Here is a 14940-nt window from a genome sequence, read left to right as displayed (position 1 = left end):
ACTTTATAAAAAAAATCCAATCAGTATCTAAATGTCCCCGTGCACCCGCGCTATGAGTAAATGTAGATCTTAAATACACAGTTATTTAATAAGTAGAATTTATTTCAAGGAAATTAGTATTTAAAGACGTATACTTACGAATTAAAAATTTAATTTGTTTGAATTTGAACCACGAATTAATTTTATTTGAGCTCCCGATTAAATTAAATTTGTTTTATTTATTACTTCAATTGGTTTTCCTGTACAGTAATACATATTAAAGTGTACCAAAGTGACTCCATTCGTTCATTATTCTCGTTTGACGTTGTTTGACGTAAATACGTTACGTTTAGTGCCATCGGACTACATTTTTTAACAGTGTTGGTACTTATGTTTGCAAATTTGACACTTAATGCTTACGACATTAAGCTCTTTTCTGTACGAAACATTTATCTTGACTCAAAATTTACGTAAGCGTTTTTATCATCAATACAAATGGTGCGAAACGTCATTGGGATCCACATTTCTTGACGTTTTTGTTCTGCTTTGTGTGTCTATTTCTTTTATATTAAGTCAGTGTCTACATATATAAGAGCGTGTCACATATTTACTGTAGTAATGGGAATAACCCTTTTCAGTTTTCACCTTTTCTTATACCTAATTAATTCTCTGACATGCCAAATTAGAATAAATCTTTTGACATAGCTTTACAAATGTTAATAAAAAGTACACTATTTCGACTAATGCAAATTTGTGTTCATTATTTTACTATTCGTGGTTAAAAACTAACCGTTTCTCGAATTCGATTAACCTTTGGACTTACATTAATGTATAGTAGGTAATCATTAAAAAAATTCAGTATGGCTATCATATAAGTATAAAACTTTGCCCTTTAACATAACTTTGCCCACCGCGTGATTGCGCGCGCGTTTCTGTAGTGCATCTGTAACTACTTTTAGGTTAAGGTCAACCGAGGTAAATGCGTCTCTTGTGGTAAATGCGTCATTTGAAGATATCTTCGAAAAGCAACATATTATAACTATTATAGCCGTCTGCATTAAAAATTCAGTGACCACACTTCAAAGTTCAAACAGAGAGGGTTGCAATAGTTCTAAAATGTTCCTTTTAGAAGAAATCTTTAAAAGACGCATTTACGTCGGTTGACCTTATTTCGCTTTTACTGAACTATGTCGCGGTGGGCAAAGTTATGTTAAAGGGCAAAGATTTATACTTTTACGGTACCTAGAATCCCACATTTTTCACCAATGATATACGCAGGTTCGCGGGTAGCATAGTAGAATGTGACAGCGAAGCTGATATTGTACATGTACGTACATGGTAGGATATCTAGAGAGACTAGGTAAGTAATCACTGTTAGACAGTTTTGGAACTGTAAAATGATTGTATATAAGATTATTTATCTGTGCAGATAGACGGCGGAATATTTTGTCAAATGTGCGACAAATAAAATGTTGGATCGAAAATGTAGTTTAATTTTTTTTTCAACGAATTTTCCGAAAATTTCCAACCAATCAATAACCAATACAAAACAAAATGTTGTATTTGTTTTGTTTTAAATTATTATTTAACTCTTACATGCATAGTGCATGTAGGATGCATGATAGATGCACTTTACCATTGTAGAAATACGATAATTATTGATTGGGTGTAAAATACGAGTAAAGATTTGCCGAATACAGTTCAGATCTTACCGTACTTAATAGTCGGCCAAATTATTCGGTTCATCTGTTCATTATAATAAACCATTTAAAAAGGATCAATAATATTAGCGGCTAAAGATAAATCGCTCCCTAGACAATTTCACAGGTCAAAAGGTAAGGGACTCGCAAACAAATTTCCATCATCATAGCCTGGTCTTAGCGTCTATTGCAGACGATTTATGGTTTAAGACATTACACCGCCTGGGACTTAATTAAGGAAATACAGGGATGCCCAGCACCTACATTATCTCGGCTTCATTGTCTTATCCCACAGGAAAGGCGAGCCAATACGTGTGGAGCAGGGATGTTGCGGATGCAGATATTTTGACATCCGCGGACGCGGATGCGGATATTTAAAGGCTCACATCCGCGGATGCGGATGCGGATGTCAAGATTAGGTACTTAGAAAACGTCAAATATTACATTATTTTTTTATTAAAAAAAAAAACGAAACGTTTAGTATTTGAGCAAGAATATAGGTGCGTTATATTTAATAAACAGTAAATTGGCCGACTTTTCTGGATCTAGACGATTTCGTTATAGGTAATGACGAAATTACCTAGCACTTACGCCGCCGCTAAGACGTTCCTGTACCGACTTGTTCGACATCCGCATCCGCATAAGCTCCGCATCGATTTTATGCGGATGCGGATGCAGATGCGGATGTTGAAAATAATGCGGAAGTTCCGCGGTTGCGGATGCGGATGCGGATGTTCGCAACATCCCTGGTGTGGAGACAGGTCGGCTGCAGGAATCTGTCGCTTGTTGGACCCTTCTCGCGCCTTACGCAACTCCATTCCGGGTTTTATTTTGGAGTTACCTATCCTGCTCCTATATGGAGTGTTGGAAACAAATTTCCAACACTCTAAATAAATAAAATATACTTATGGTCAAGCAAATCTTGTCAGTAGAAAAAGCGCGAAATTCAAATTTTCTATGGGACGATATCCCTTCGCGCCTACATTTTTCAAATTTGCCGCCTTTTTCTACTGACAAGATCTGCTTGACCAGCTATACATATTACATATTATCAACTAGTCTCGACGTTAATGCCCGGCGCGGCGGTAGTTCCTCGGAATGCGCCCTGCCTTTCTCGGATTCTCGCCTCACTCCAAATTGGATATTTCGGCCATTGTCAAACCAGACTGCATTTTACGACTTTCATGTCATTTCGTAACTTTCAGTGCTTTTGACCGCTGTAGAAGGTTCTTAGTGTAGGCGTTATTAAGCATTAATTATGATATTTATATTTATTTATGAACCTGAAAAATTGTTAGGTACCCAGAGAGCTCACCGAACCACGCATCTAAATACCTAATTGGACAAGCATTTTGGTCAGCCAAACACCAAACCTTGCCATGCGAAAATGTTAATTTGATCGTTTTAAGTTGGTAAAGAGAAGTCATTGGATGCACCAAGTTATGATCAGGGATTAATATGGTAATAAAGGTATTACCTAACGCCGGTAGCATCAAGGAGGGGCTCAGACACTTTCAGTTTCTATGGCACAGTCGAGTCGCGAGCACGCGTCACTTTACGCAACCAAGTCCTACCCGGTCCGACCCGCATTCGAATGACATACTTTTTATTATCTATTCTATACATTACAACATAGATATTAGTCAAATTTTTAATTAAAATCTACAATATTACGCAATAAATATAGAAAATACAACTGTAGATAATTGTGTTGGAAAATTCGTAAATAATCGATTCACCATAAAGTTTTCGCGCCATTTCGCCAGCGCGCCGTTTCGAAATTTAAAAAGTTGAGTAAGTAAATATTGGGTGTTTTATGATAGACGGTACGTGCTTGATAAAACATTAAAATATCTGGGTCACTGTGTTACTTTTTATTTGTATTTTATACCTAATTATGTGCAGAACCAAGTGTTTTATAAGTGTGTTGCGTGATGTGTTTGTTTAGTGAAGGTATATTATTGGAGGCACCATCTGTCGAAAAGTAAGTATACATTTTTTTCTCATCATTTAAAAACCTTACTTTATTTCCTCAGAAGTTTTGCAGATTTTTGAAGTGAAAACTTCTTTAGCGGCGCTGGGCACTTCTTGAGGTGGGGAAAAAATGATAAACTCGAGACAGCGTAAGGCGATCACGTGACCGTAAGGTTTAGATCGCCACTCATTTAGATGGCATTTAAATCAATAAAGAAAAACTCAATGACATTACATGAAAAAGGTTCTATTAATCTTGTACGGGCTGAAATACGAGGATCTCACAGTTACATTCTACCTTTATATCACTCAAATATAATTCAATAAAGCTACATCTTGATGAAATCGCTAATAAAAGTGAACTCTAGTACTGGTGAATAAAACTCAAAATATCATGACCAAATATATTTAGATGCGAGGTCTGCAAGGTAACTTTACAATTTCTATTCGAATTTTAAACAATTAACGCTTCAAATTTGAATTTCGAATGTTAAACAAGCTCACTGACCAGCAATTTCGGAACTAAAGTTTTTCAATAGAAAGGAGGATGGGTCAGTGCTGCAGATATTTTGGACTAGTATTGAGTTTTTACTTCTGTCGGCACTCCCGGAGTGCAACCCGTTGTTTTTTTTTTAAATTTTGTATCCCCAATCCCCCAATTGGCGGTGTATAGAGCTAACTTAACAAAATCTGAATTGAACAAATAACATTAAACTAGATTTTGCCCTGTGCGCGGGGCCCGAGGGCCCCGCGGTGTGCGTGTTGTTTGTTGTATTGTTGTTGTTGTGTTGTTGTTGGTGTTGTTGTTTGTGCTGTAGTTTCGTTTTCCAAAGGGAAAAAGAAATAAAGTCGTACTTTTGCTAAAAAGAAAAGGTCCGCATGCGAGCACTTCATTCCCGCAGCTCGGCCTTCGGCCTCGCGTGCTTGGAGATTCGTAAGGAACGCTCCGGGCCTTCGGCCCTACGCGGAGCTCGGCCTTCGGCCTTCGCCGGGTTTCGAAGCTCAGCGTCGGGCCTTCGGCCCGCCGCTTCGCTTATTTAAATCACTTGGGAGGGTTGGTTTTGCTTTGGAGCGTAAGCGGGAAGTTGGAGCTTAAACACGACCCAATAGTAAAAGTGTCTTGACAAGCTCACGTCGGGCCTACGGCCTTCGGCCTTCGGCCCGCCGTTTCGCTTGTCTAAGCCACTTTTACTATTGTGTCGTGTTTAAGCTCCAACTTCCCCCTCTCGTGTGACGCTTCGGGCCTTCGGCCCTACGCGGAGCTCGGCCTTCGGCCTTCGCGAGGCTCGACGCTTCGCCGCCGGGCCTTCGGCCCGCCGGCTCGCTTATCAAGACAATTGACTTGTTAGAACGCTTGGGAACACTGCATTCACGCAGCTCGGCCTTCGGCCTCGCTTTAAATTACTTGGGGTTGCACGCTTGGGAGTCGGGGTGAAGGCTCCGGGCCTTCGGCCCTCCGCCGAGGTCGGCCTTCGGCCTCCCGGCCTGAAGCTCGCCCTTCGGGCTCGCTAACACACTTTTTGTATAGGATTTTGCTTTGTGCGTCATTCCCGCAGCTCGGCCTTCGGCCTCGCCCAAAATTACTGGGGGTGGGTGACGCTTGGACATTCGGGGTGAAGCTCCGGGCCTGACGGCCCTCCGCAGGGTCGGCCTTCGGCCTCCCAGCCTGAAGCTCGCCCTTCGGGCTCGCTTAACCTACTTAGAAATTTGACTTTTGCCCCTGTCCGCGCCGTTTTGGACTTTTTCAAAAAAGTTTTTTTTACATAGTAATCTTAGGCCCCCAGGCTCACCGCATGCCAAATCTCAGCGCGCTCGGACCAACTTGAAAAAAATTAAAAAAAAAAGTCGGCCATTTTGAATTTTTTTAAATGCAGTTTGTTTTGTCTCGGGGCCCTCTATGACATTTGGTCGAGCACCCCTCACCCATCTCGCACCGTTTAAGAGCTGCCATACAAAATAAAAATTGCCGTTTTTTCCGCCATCTTGGGCTCGTTCCAAAAAATTTTTTTTTCGTAGGAATCTAGAGACCTCTGTCTTTCGGCATGCCAAATCTCGGCACGCTCGGACCAACTTGAAAAAATAAAAAAAAAAAATTCGGCCATTTTGAATTTTTTTAAATGCAGTTTTATTTCCCACGAGGCCCTCTATGACATTTGGTCGAGCACCCCCCACCTATCTGGCACCGTTTAAAAGTTGCCATACAAAATAAAAGTGGCCAGATTTTCCACAATTGAAACATTTTTCAAATTTTTTTTTGTTCTTAGGAATCTAGGGGACCCCGAGTTTCCGGAAGCAAAATTTCAGCGCGCTAGGACAAACTTGAAAAAATAAAAAAAAAAAGTTGGCCCGATTATAAAAAACATGGCGGCTTCAAAAACTGCCAGGATCCCTCTATGACATTTGGTCGAGCACCCCCCACCTAGGTCTTACCGTTTGGCCGGGCCGTCAAACATTTTTCTGACCGAGAGCGGTAGACCAAAAGTCGGATTTTTCTGGAGGTCATCAGACCGACCTCTATACGACAGTACCAAAGTCAAACACCGCACGAACCTCCTTCTGGGAGAACAATCATGTCAATCAGTCAGTCGGGTTGCGGCTTTATATATATATCATATAGTCTGTCCGTCATTTCCGTCAGTAGAAAAAGCGGCAAATTAGAAAAAAATTGGTGCGAAGGGTAATCCTCCCATAGAATATTTGAATTTTGCGTCTTTTGCTACTGACAAACTTGTTTGGCCAGCTTAAATATAGCTGGTCAAACAATTCTAATAATTTATGCTCAGTTAGAGCCAATTACACTAAGAGGACTAATTCAAATAACGAAATAATTGCCGTTCTTTTTAATTGCTTTAAGCCAAATCTCATGTTCTATTAGCATATTTCGTAAAATTACACAAGTATCTAGTTTTGTAATATTCATAAAAATATGTAAAATGACAGCGTTTTACACAAAAATAAAACGCTAATTAAATAACTTACCATATTCGGAACCTAAAGTAATATATTGAGAGTGGCAACACTGTAGTTAGTCGTATTGTCCTTTTCTAGCATATACGTCCATCTCTCTCCCACACCCCCACCACTTCAGGCAGTTGCGTTTGACAATTTTGACACTTAGAAATAAACGCAAATTACCTCATTGTCTCAAAATTATACATATTTACACCAGGCAGGATTAAAACTTTAGGTTCCGAATATGGTAAGTTATTTAATTAGCGTTTTATTTTTGTGTAAAACGCTGTCATTAAACAACTGTACCGATATTCGGAACCTAAAGTAATATATTGAGACGTGTTTGTTATCGCCTGGTGGTGGGAAGACGCCAAGCCAATGTGATTATACATGTACTTACATATTATGTATATGTAATATTATTATATTAGGAGTGTTTAATTAATTAATTAATTATGTAGTACACCCTTTATTTTAATACATGTGAGGAGAGAGGTATTTAGTAAAGTATACAATTTTATATACCATTATATTATGATACTAACTTTCCATTTTATATACGTATTTGTAGGTACTTATAAATTTTCAACGGAAATAAGTGAGTCACCACAAGGGTGCTATAGTACTTAATTATATGTATGTGAGACTATGTAAAAGAAGATAAGTCAGTCTACTCTTCAGGGAGCATACAACATCTGTGATATGGAGTGATGTAATTAAAATATGAAAAGATAAAAATCATAAAGTACTCGAGTAGTTTTTATTTATAACTCCCAATTATTGACAAATTTGATAATAATTATCTAGTAAGGTAAGCAGTTGCAGGATATAACAAGGACAAGACCTTTCTTATTTCCAGAATCCCTCAGGATTAAGTAGACGAATATTTTAAATATTCGTTATATCACTATCACTACCCACAAAGTTAATATTGGGTAGGTACTTAATAAAATGTCATAGGGAATACTTTTAATGATTTTACTGAATTCTTTTAATGACTGTGAGCCAGTGTGAGCTATTTATTTGGTTATAGCTATAAAATGCATTTAATCGTTTGTACGCTTTACTAACGCGAACGCGAGCTAATGGACCTAAACAAACCTTACTTAAAATTGTGAAGGTTACTTTGAGAGCTTAAGCCATATCATAATACTCATGTGGGCACTAGTTACGACGCTTTTTGGTGCTCTTGGCGTTCAAATGGTAAATGTAGAATTGCCACAGAGCTTTATCAATGATATTTGTATAGGTGCAGCTCATTCTGCTTATATTCATGTTTAGCTATCATCAAGTGACCTTAATTGTACTCATTATTGTCTATATATGCAGTATGAGTAGTTTACCTTATCTGGTGCCTACTAGTAGACATAAACTTGATTGTTTCTGAACGCTAAAGTGGCTTAATTTATGTAAACCATTCATAGACATAGCTTAATTCTGAATATTCAGTCTTCTCTTTCCAGATTAAGAATAAGGTACTTAATTCGAAACCTTAGCTCATCGCATATTTGTTTTTAACCAAAATGAAAATTTGTGTTTATTTTGTGATTTTACATTATTTGCAATAACTGTGCGGAACCATGGGGTCCCCGACCTTTTGCCGGGCACCCGTGGGCCCAAAGCCAACAGCGCAGATGCCGTTTAAGAGGAACCTATTTTATCCAATGCTAGGGTCAACACTTTGTCGAATATATTTGATATTTATGTATATTTATCCTCCTTATGACCTAAGGGTAGGTAATTGTAACTTTTTGATATCAAATATACGCAGAATAGTCAATTATTTTGTATTCTGAAGTGCATATAATATTACTGGATTTGGGCCAGTGTGCTTTTGTATACTATATCTCTGGCCTACTATATAGGCTAGTCTATTAACATCCCGCCTCCTGGAAGGCAGTATACAGACTTCTTAGATATATTCACGGTAGTGCTAAGAGTGTGGACCTGGTTTTCCGACACTTGACTGCATGAGATTATTTTTTCAGGTCTCGAGCAAGAAGGGTGCCTAGATAGGTTGAGGTCCTCAACTTGTGGATTTGGTAGGAGCAAGACACAGACGGGGTGTAATTAGTTAATCCACCATGTTTCAAGAGATTCATGTGCATTCATGCCTTCAGGTTACACTGTAGAGACAGACTAACACTTTGGCAGAGTTTTGCTAACATATAATAAATGATTGCATTTGTTTGGGTGTACAATTACATGTTCGACACCAAAAACATAATTATTTATATATTTCAATCTATTTTTGAAAGGTTTGCGTTTCAAAATAGCTTCGCCTTTTCGCAAGGCGTGCTCCTGTTCCCCTATTTTATTGTGCAAAGCGAACAGTATCACAATGCTATAATTTTGTATAAATTGAGAACTAGAGGGTCATGCCCTAGACGTGACCGCCCAGAAACTGTGCTAGAACCGTTCGTGCAAACCATTCAGTCACTATTTTTAAAAACCTTTTGTAGTGGGTACATTCCACGGTCTTAAATTTATTAAACGTGTAGTATCAAACTATGACAAGTCATGATAAGTGAAATAAGTGATAACAGTATCTGGTCCGTGCATAGAAGCACTTGCCCTTGAGGTTAGGGCATGGGTAGTTTATTATAAACTTAATCCGTGCATAGGAGCACTTACGATACAGGTGGTTTAAAACTTCCAGGGTCACAATACAGACACAAGGGTGTAAAATACATAATTCATAAACGCCCGTTAGGCCAGTTTTGTATATTTTATTTCAAACATGCTTGTGCAGCACCGCCAGCACATGATAATTTTCCTAATATACCATGGCAGTCAGGGATATAATAATTATGTAAAAAGGTAGGTAACCTTGGTCATGTCGTGTACATAGGTAGGTACTCGTAAACATGTTAACTGAAAGACAAGTGCTCTCCAGCCAAATGTAATTTATGCAACTGTGAGCTGCTCTTACATTGGGATCATATGTATTTATTTCTAGTCTGTCATATTGTAGCAGGCCTAGACTTCAAAGGTTTATAGATGTTTATAGGGCCGTTAAACGGACCCTTTGTACACCTTGAGCAGGCTGTTTGTTTCACACCATGGGTAATATATATTGTAAACATAGCTTATTTCAGAATGGAATCGTAAGCTCTGTCGTGTCGTGAGCTTACCGAGCCTGATTTAATTAGAGTCCACAGATTGTATGGACCTTGGAGGATTGACCACTCCTTATTCTAATTATCAATATTCTGCCTGGGCTTATAGTCGAAATTAGGTGACTAAATCTCTTAGTATTATCTATGCCACCCAAGTTATGAGGCTTAGCGTCTCCAGACCACAATTTTATATTAGGGTGCAAAGATTTTTTCATCTTTAAAATAAAAATGAGTCGAGATAGGCCTGGAATCTTAGGTTTTTATTTTACCTATTATAATCTTAGAAATGTTATGTAAATGGAAAGCAGTTTTCACTTTTACCACAGTTAATTAGCCCATTTTCGGGTTTAGCCAATAGGGTGTTCGGGACCCTTGAAATAGATTGGTAAACAAAAATGAAAACTCTAATAACGAAGCCTTGCCTATTTCGACTGATTTTTAGCCAAAACATTATTTTAAACCATTTTTACTTTCTCTAAAAAGAGATATTTACAACTTAATCTTTGTAATATTTTTGTGATTGTGGTCTACTCGCACGCCTGTGTTATGACCATATCATTTATATTTCTGTGAATATGTCTGACGTGCCTTGCGCAGGCTTACATAGGTTATAATATCATCATCAATAACTTGACGTCAGTTTGTGAACGAATCAAAGATTCTTTTGGCACACCTTACGCAGGTGTAAACATGGCAGCCTTGCGCAGGTTTAGATAGGTAGGTACATAATATATTGGTTTCATCACAAATAACTTGACGTTAGTTTGTGAACGAATCAAAGATTCTCTTAGGCGCACCTTAGCAGGTGGAACCATAACAAACGTAAGTTTAAGAATAAGTATCATTCAAATCAAATACCCTGAGTTTATGGGTAATATTCCCTAAGTTGCGGGTTCCTTGCTCGACAAGGTGAAAGGCTTTACGCAGGCTTTAACAGGCACTTTTAGAAAGTGTCATTCACGGTGACGTACAGATTTGCCAAAACTAAACTTTAACTCTACAGTTAACTAATATAATTTGACAATATGAACCAAACCATGCGTCTTCGTCAATGAATCAATCTAAAGATTCCCGTATCGTTAATGCCCTTCCATGTCACAGGTTTCCGATTTTATTTGAAACGTTTAATTTAAGTGTACTATTTATGTAGGTAGGTAAGTAGGCTTAAGAATTGACCCTCTTGTATGTAGTTACGTATAGAATTAATAATCAAGTTATTCAAATTCAAAATAACACAAGCACATATAGCACCTACATGCAAGAGTTCTTTTCCTTAACCTTTAAAGCTGTAAGTACCTGCTAAGTTATATATTTAAGTAGGTACCTACCTACATAAATCAAAGATCTAGTTGGAGAGATATAAGTTGATAGATACAGAGTGAAATACTTCACGAATTCGCATGTCATTCTTGCGCAGAGCCATGCTAATCTCTCTCTATGTCTAGTCAGATTTAAGTTTATGTACTGCCGAAGTACTCACTTTCCACAAAAATAAATGCAATGTTTGCGATGTAGGTTTGTTCGTTACCTTGTGTCCCTTAGAGCGGAAATATCGTCGACTCCTATTCGGGTACACGTTATTTATCAGCAAGTTTATTACCAAAAAATTAATTTTGCAATATTATATTAACCCGGAACGGGATAAAAAGATAAATTGCTGATAGATACTTGGACAGATAAAAACCCTACACGTCTATAAGCTTCTACCTTAATACGTAGGTTCTACGTAACACGTATTAACTATCCGATCCATTCGTATTCGAAAACACAAATCACTTGAAAGGGTATACCTCCACACATCACCATTTAAGTATTATATAATTTCAACCGTTATTATACACACACAAAGATTTAAACTAACAAGACTCGGAAGAGACTTAATAAAATTAAATTATAATGGTGACACGTGCACGCTTTACCAGCTCGATGTGTTTTCTACCATGTGATTTTAGTATTTTCATTGGCATAGCCACGGTGCGCGCAGGCAGCCTTTGAAAACACTTGCACATCACTATTCCGGATCATTTTTATTTGCTAGATAGTTTAACGGACAACTAAATTTAAATATTTATTTCGAACGGCAAAAGCCGTTAGAAACTGTTTTTCAATATAGTCAGCTAAACTGGGGTACAGATTCAAAAACTCACCAGCAGTTTAGCTTCACGACCTTCCAGATGGAAAAACAGCAAGCCAATGAGGTAATTTGCGTTTATTTCTAAGTGTCAAAATTGTCAAACGCAACTGCCTGAAGTGGTGGGGGTGTGGGAGAGAGATGGACGTATATGCTAGAAAAGGACAATACGACTAACTACAGTGTTGCCACTCTCAATATATTACTTTAGGTTCCGAATATCGGTACAGTTGTTTAATAGTGTATTTAGAATCCAACTAAAGTGCAAAAAAATTGCCAGTATAAGAAGAGCTGGGTTATGTATGAAGTTAGGTGAAACTACTGGGCCAAGATAAGATATATTCACAAATAAAATAAGTAGGCAATGGTTACCTAAATGTCAACAGCTTTTACCTGGGTATTTGATTATATAAATGTTTGGAGCTTAAGAAGTACCTACGGTTGACGTCAAAGATATGTTTACACTTTTGCACCTTACCTTACTTCTTTGTAATAAGGCGAAAAATTTAATAGGTACTTGGTCAAGCAGATCTTGTCAGTAGAAAAAGGCGACAAATTTGAAAAATGTAGGCGCGAAGGGATAATGTCGTCCCATAGAAAATTCGAATTTCGCGCCTTTTTTTACTGACAAGATTTGCTTGACCAGCTATATATCCATAATATCTTTGGCGACTTTGTTTATGATGTTGGCATCTACAAACGTCACTGATAATCGCAATACGATTTGCAATAAATTGCGGCATTTGGTCGATCGATTGAATTCATTAAACCCACTTAGCCGGCAATTATCTAAAATCGCATTCCACTTGTTGCAACGTCTGTAGAAGCCTTAAGGGGTCCACTGATTATCAGTCCGTCGGACGACATCAGCCTGTCGGTTAGAACAAAAAGTTGACAGTTCCGAACAACTGACAGGCTCATATCGCCCGGCATTCGCCAAATAATATAGGTGGACGCGCTACGTGCGAGCTACGAAATACAATAGGTGTACGCAGCGTGCGTGCTGTGCGCTGTGCGCGAGCACGCGCGAGCAATTTGCGAAAACCGCGAAAACGCACTCTAGTGGCTCATTCGCCAGATCTTTTCTCTCGAGAAGGACGCACTTCTCATTCCTTCAATAACACATAGTATGCTATCTGCCATGACTCGATTATCTCATTATCGCTGACTTCTGGTCTAGTGCCGTATAACGGAACAATTATATCATTGTCTTGTCAGTCTCACGGCAGACTCATTGCATTGACAAGAAAATTATAAAGAATACTATTATTGGTTTTCTGAAGTAATGTCATATGTATACAACAATTGCTAGTTGTAGCCATAGGTATTTTTACCTCGGATAGCTTTACCTACTTAGTTCTTTTAGATTAAGAATTCTGAAAAGTTTTCGTGGCAATTTTGTTAAATATCTTGTACCTACTTCGAAGTATATGACAAAGTAATAGCAAACTCATCAAAAATGTGTCAAAAAATAAGAGCCGGTAATAAAGTGCTATGCAAAGAATACGGATTTGAGACCGCGGTGGCGCTGTCTATACAACAATGAAAAGGAACGTGACTTTGTGTCGCTACAGATTAACAGTCTTTATTATGCAGTTGTCAAGCGCCTGTTTTTGTTGATCTATAAAATGATACGGTTCCGAGCGGATGTGATGCCTCGGAGTCTGGAATGTACGCTACGTTTTCTATTGGTTGTCTTCTGTAGAATGTCTTTGTCTATTTGTCCTCCTGACGAGCCATGTCCTCGTGGATCGGTGGACGCACTTGTAAGGGTTTGAATAAGGTTAAGTAAGAAAATTTGGCTTTAAAGTCCATTTTATCTACGATGTGCACAGAAAAGACGCCTAACTCATAATAGTGGTCTTACTAAAAAAAATATTTATCTATATATATAAATGCAAGTGTCCTGACTGACTGACTGACTGACTGACTGACTGACTGACTGATTCATCAACGCAGAGCCGAAACTACAAAAGCTAGAAAGTTGAAATTTGCACACTAGGTTGCGTTTGTAAAGTGTATAAGAGATAAGAAGCGATTTTGAAAAATTCAACCCCTAAGGGGGTTAAAAAGGGGATGAAAGGTTGTATGGGGTTCAAGTTTTAGTTTAAGCTAGGAATTTGAAACATTATATTATATTAAAAAACAAGAAAACTAATTTCAGCGTTTTAGAAAATTCATCCCCCAAGGTGGTGAAAAAGGGGTTGAAAGTTTGTATGGAGATCAAATATTTTTGTGAGTGTGGGACTTGAAACTTTGTATATGGGTATATTATTATAAGACAGAAAAAGTAATTTCAGCGTTTTTGAAATTTCATCCCCTAACAGGGTTAAAAAGGGGTTGAAAGTTTGAATTTATTACAAATGCTTTGAAACTTCTTAGAAAGGCATAATAGCCGATTACAAAAAAAGTAATTGCGACGTTTTAGGAAATTCAACCCCTAAGGGGATGAAACTTTGTCTTGGGGTGCAAATTTTATTTTAAGCTAGGACCTTGAAACTTTGCAAAAAGGTATTAAATTAAAAAACAAGAAAACTAATTTCAGCGTTTTTAAAAATTCATCCCCCGAGGTGGTGAAAAAGGGGTTGAAAGTTTGTACGGAGATCAAATATTATTGAGAGTGAGGGGCTTGAGTCTTTGTATAAAGCCATATTATTAAAACTTAAGAAAAGTAATTTCAGCGTTTTTAAAAATTCATCCCTTAAAAGGGTTGAAAAGGGGATGAAAGGTTGTATGGGGTTCAAGATTTATTTTAAGCTAGAAATTTGAAACTTTGTGAAAATGTATTATATTAAAAAATAAGAAAACTAATTTCAGCGTTTTCGAAAATTCAACTCCCCAAGGTGGTGAAAAAGGGGTTGAAAGTTTGTATGGAGATCAAATATTTTTGTGAGTGTGTGACTTTAAACTTTGTATATGGGTATATTATTATAAGACAGGAAAAGTAATTTCAGCGTTTTTAAAAATTCATCCCCTAACAGGGTTAAAAAGGGGTTGAAAGTTTGAATCCATTACAAATGCTTTGAAACTTTTGAGAAAGGCATAAGCCGATTGTAAAAAGAAGGAATTGGGACGTTTTAAGAAA

General features: G+C 37.8%; 1 protein-coding gene and 1 non-coding gene across 2 annotated transcripts in view; one reads left to right on the top strand and one right to left on the bottom strand.

Moving 5' to 3' along the window:
* Positions 1-1314: 1314 nt before the first annotated feature.
* Positions 1315-14940, top strand: part of LOC134655455 (uncharacterized) — a 77436-nt gene continuing 63810 nt past the window's right edge. The window contains exons 1-2 of the mRNA XM_063510920.1: positions 1315-1339; positions 3647-3663. Coding sequence (XP_063366990.1) covers positions 1315-1339; positions 3647-3663 — 42 coding nt within the window. The remainder of the gene's footprint in view (positions 1340-3646; positions 3664-14940) is intronic.
* On the bottom strand, positions 11097-11200 carry LOC134655572 (U6 spliceosomal RNA). Its single transcript, XR_010097449.1, has one exon. It is a non-coding gene; the product is annotated as a U6 spliceosomal RNA (small nuclear RNA).

The sequence above is a fragment of the Cydia amplana genome, chromosome 16 (genome assembly GCF_948474715.1).
Source record: "Cydia amplana chromosome 16, ilCydAmpl1.1, whole genome shotgun sequence".
NCBI classification, from domain to species: domain Eukaryota; kingdom Metazoa; phylum Arthropoda; class Insecta; order Lepidoptera; family Tortricidae; genus Cydia; species Cydia amplana.
The sequence above is the reverse complement of the archived record's forward strand: the minus strand, read 5'-3'. Positions and strand labels throughout refer to the sequence as shown.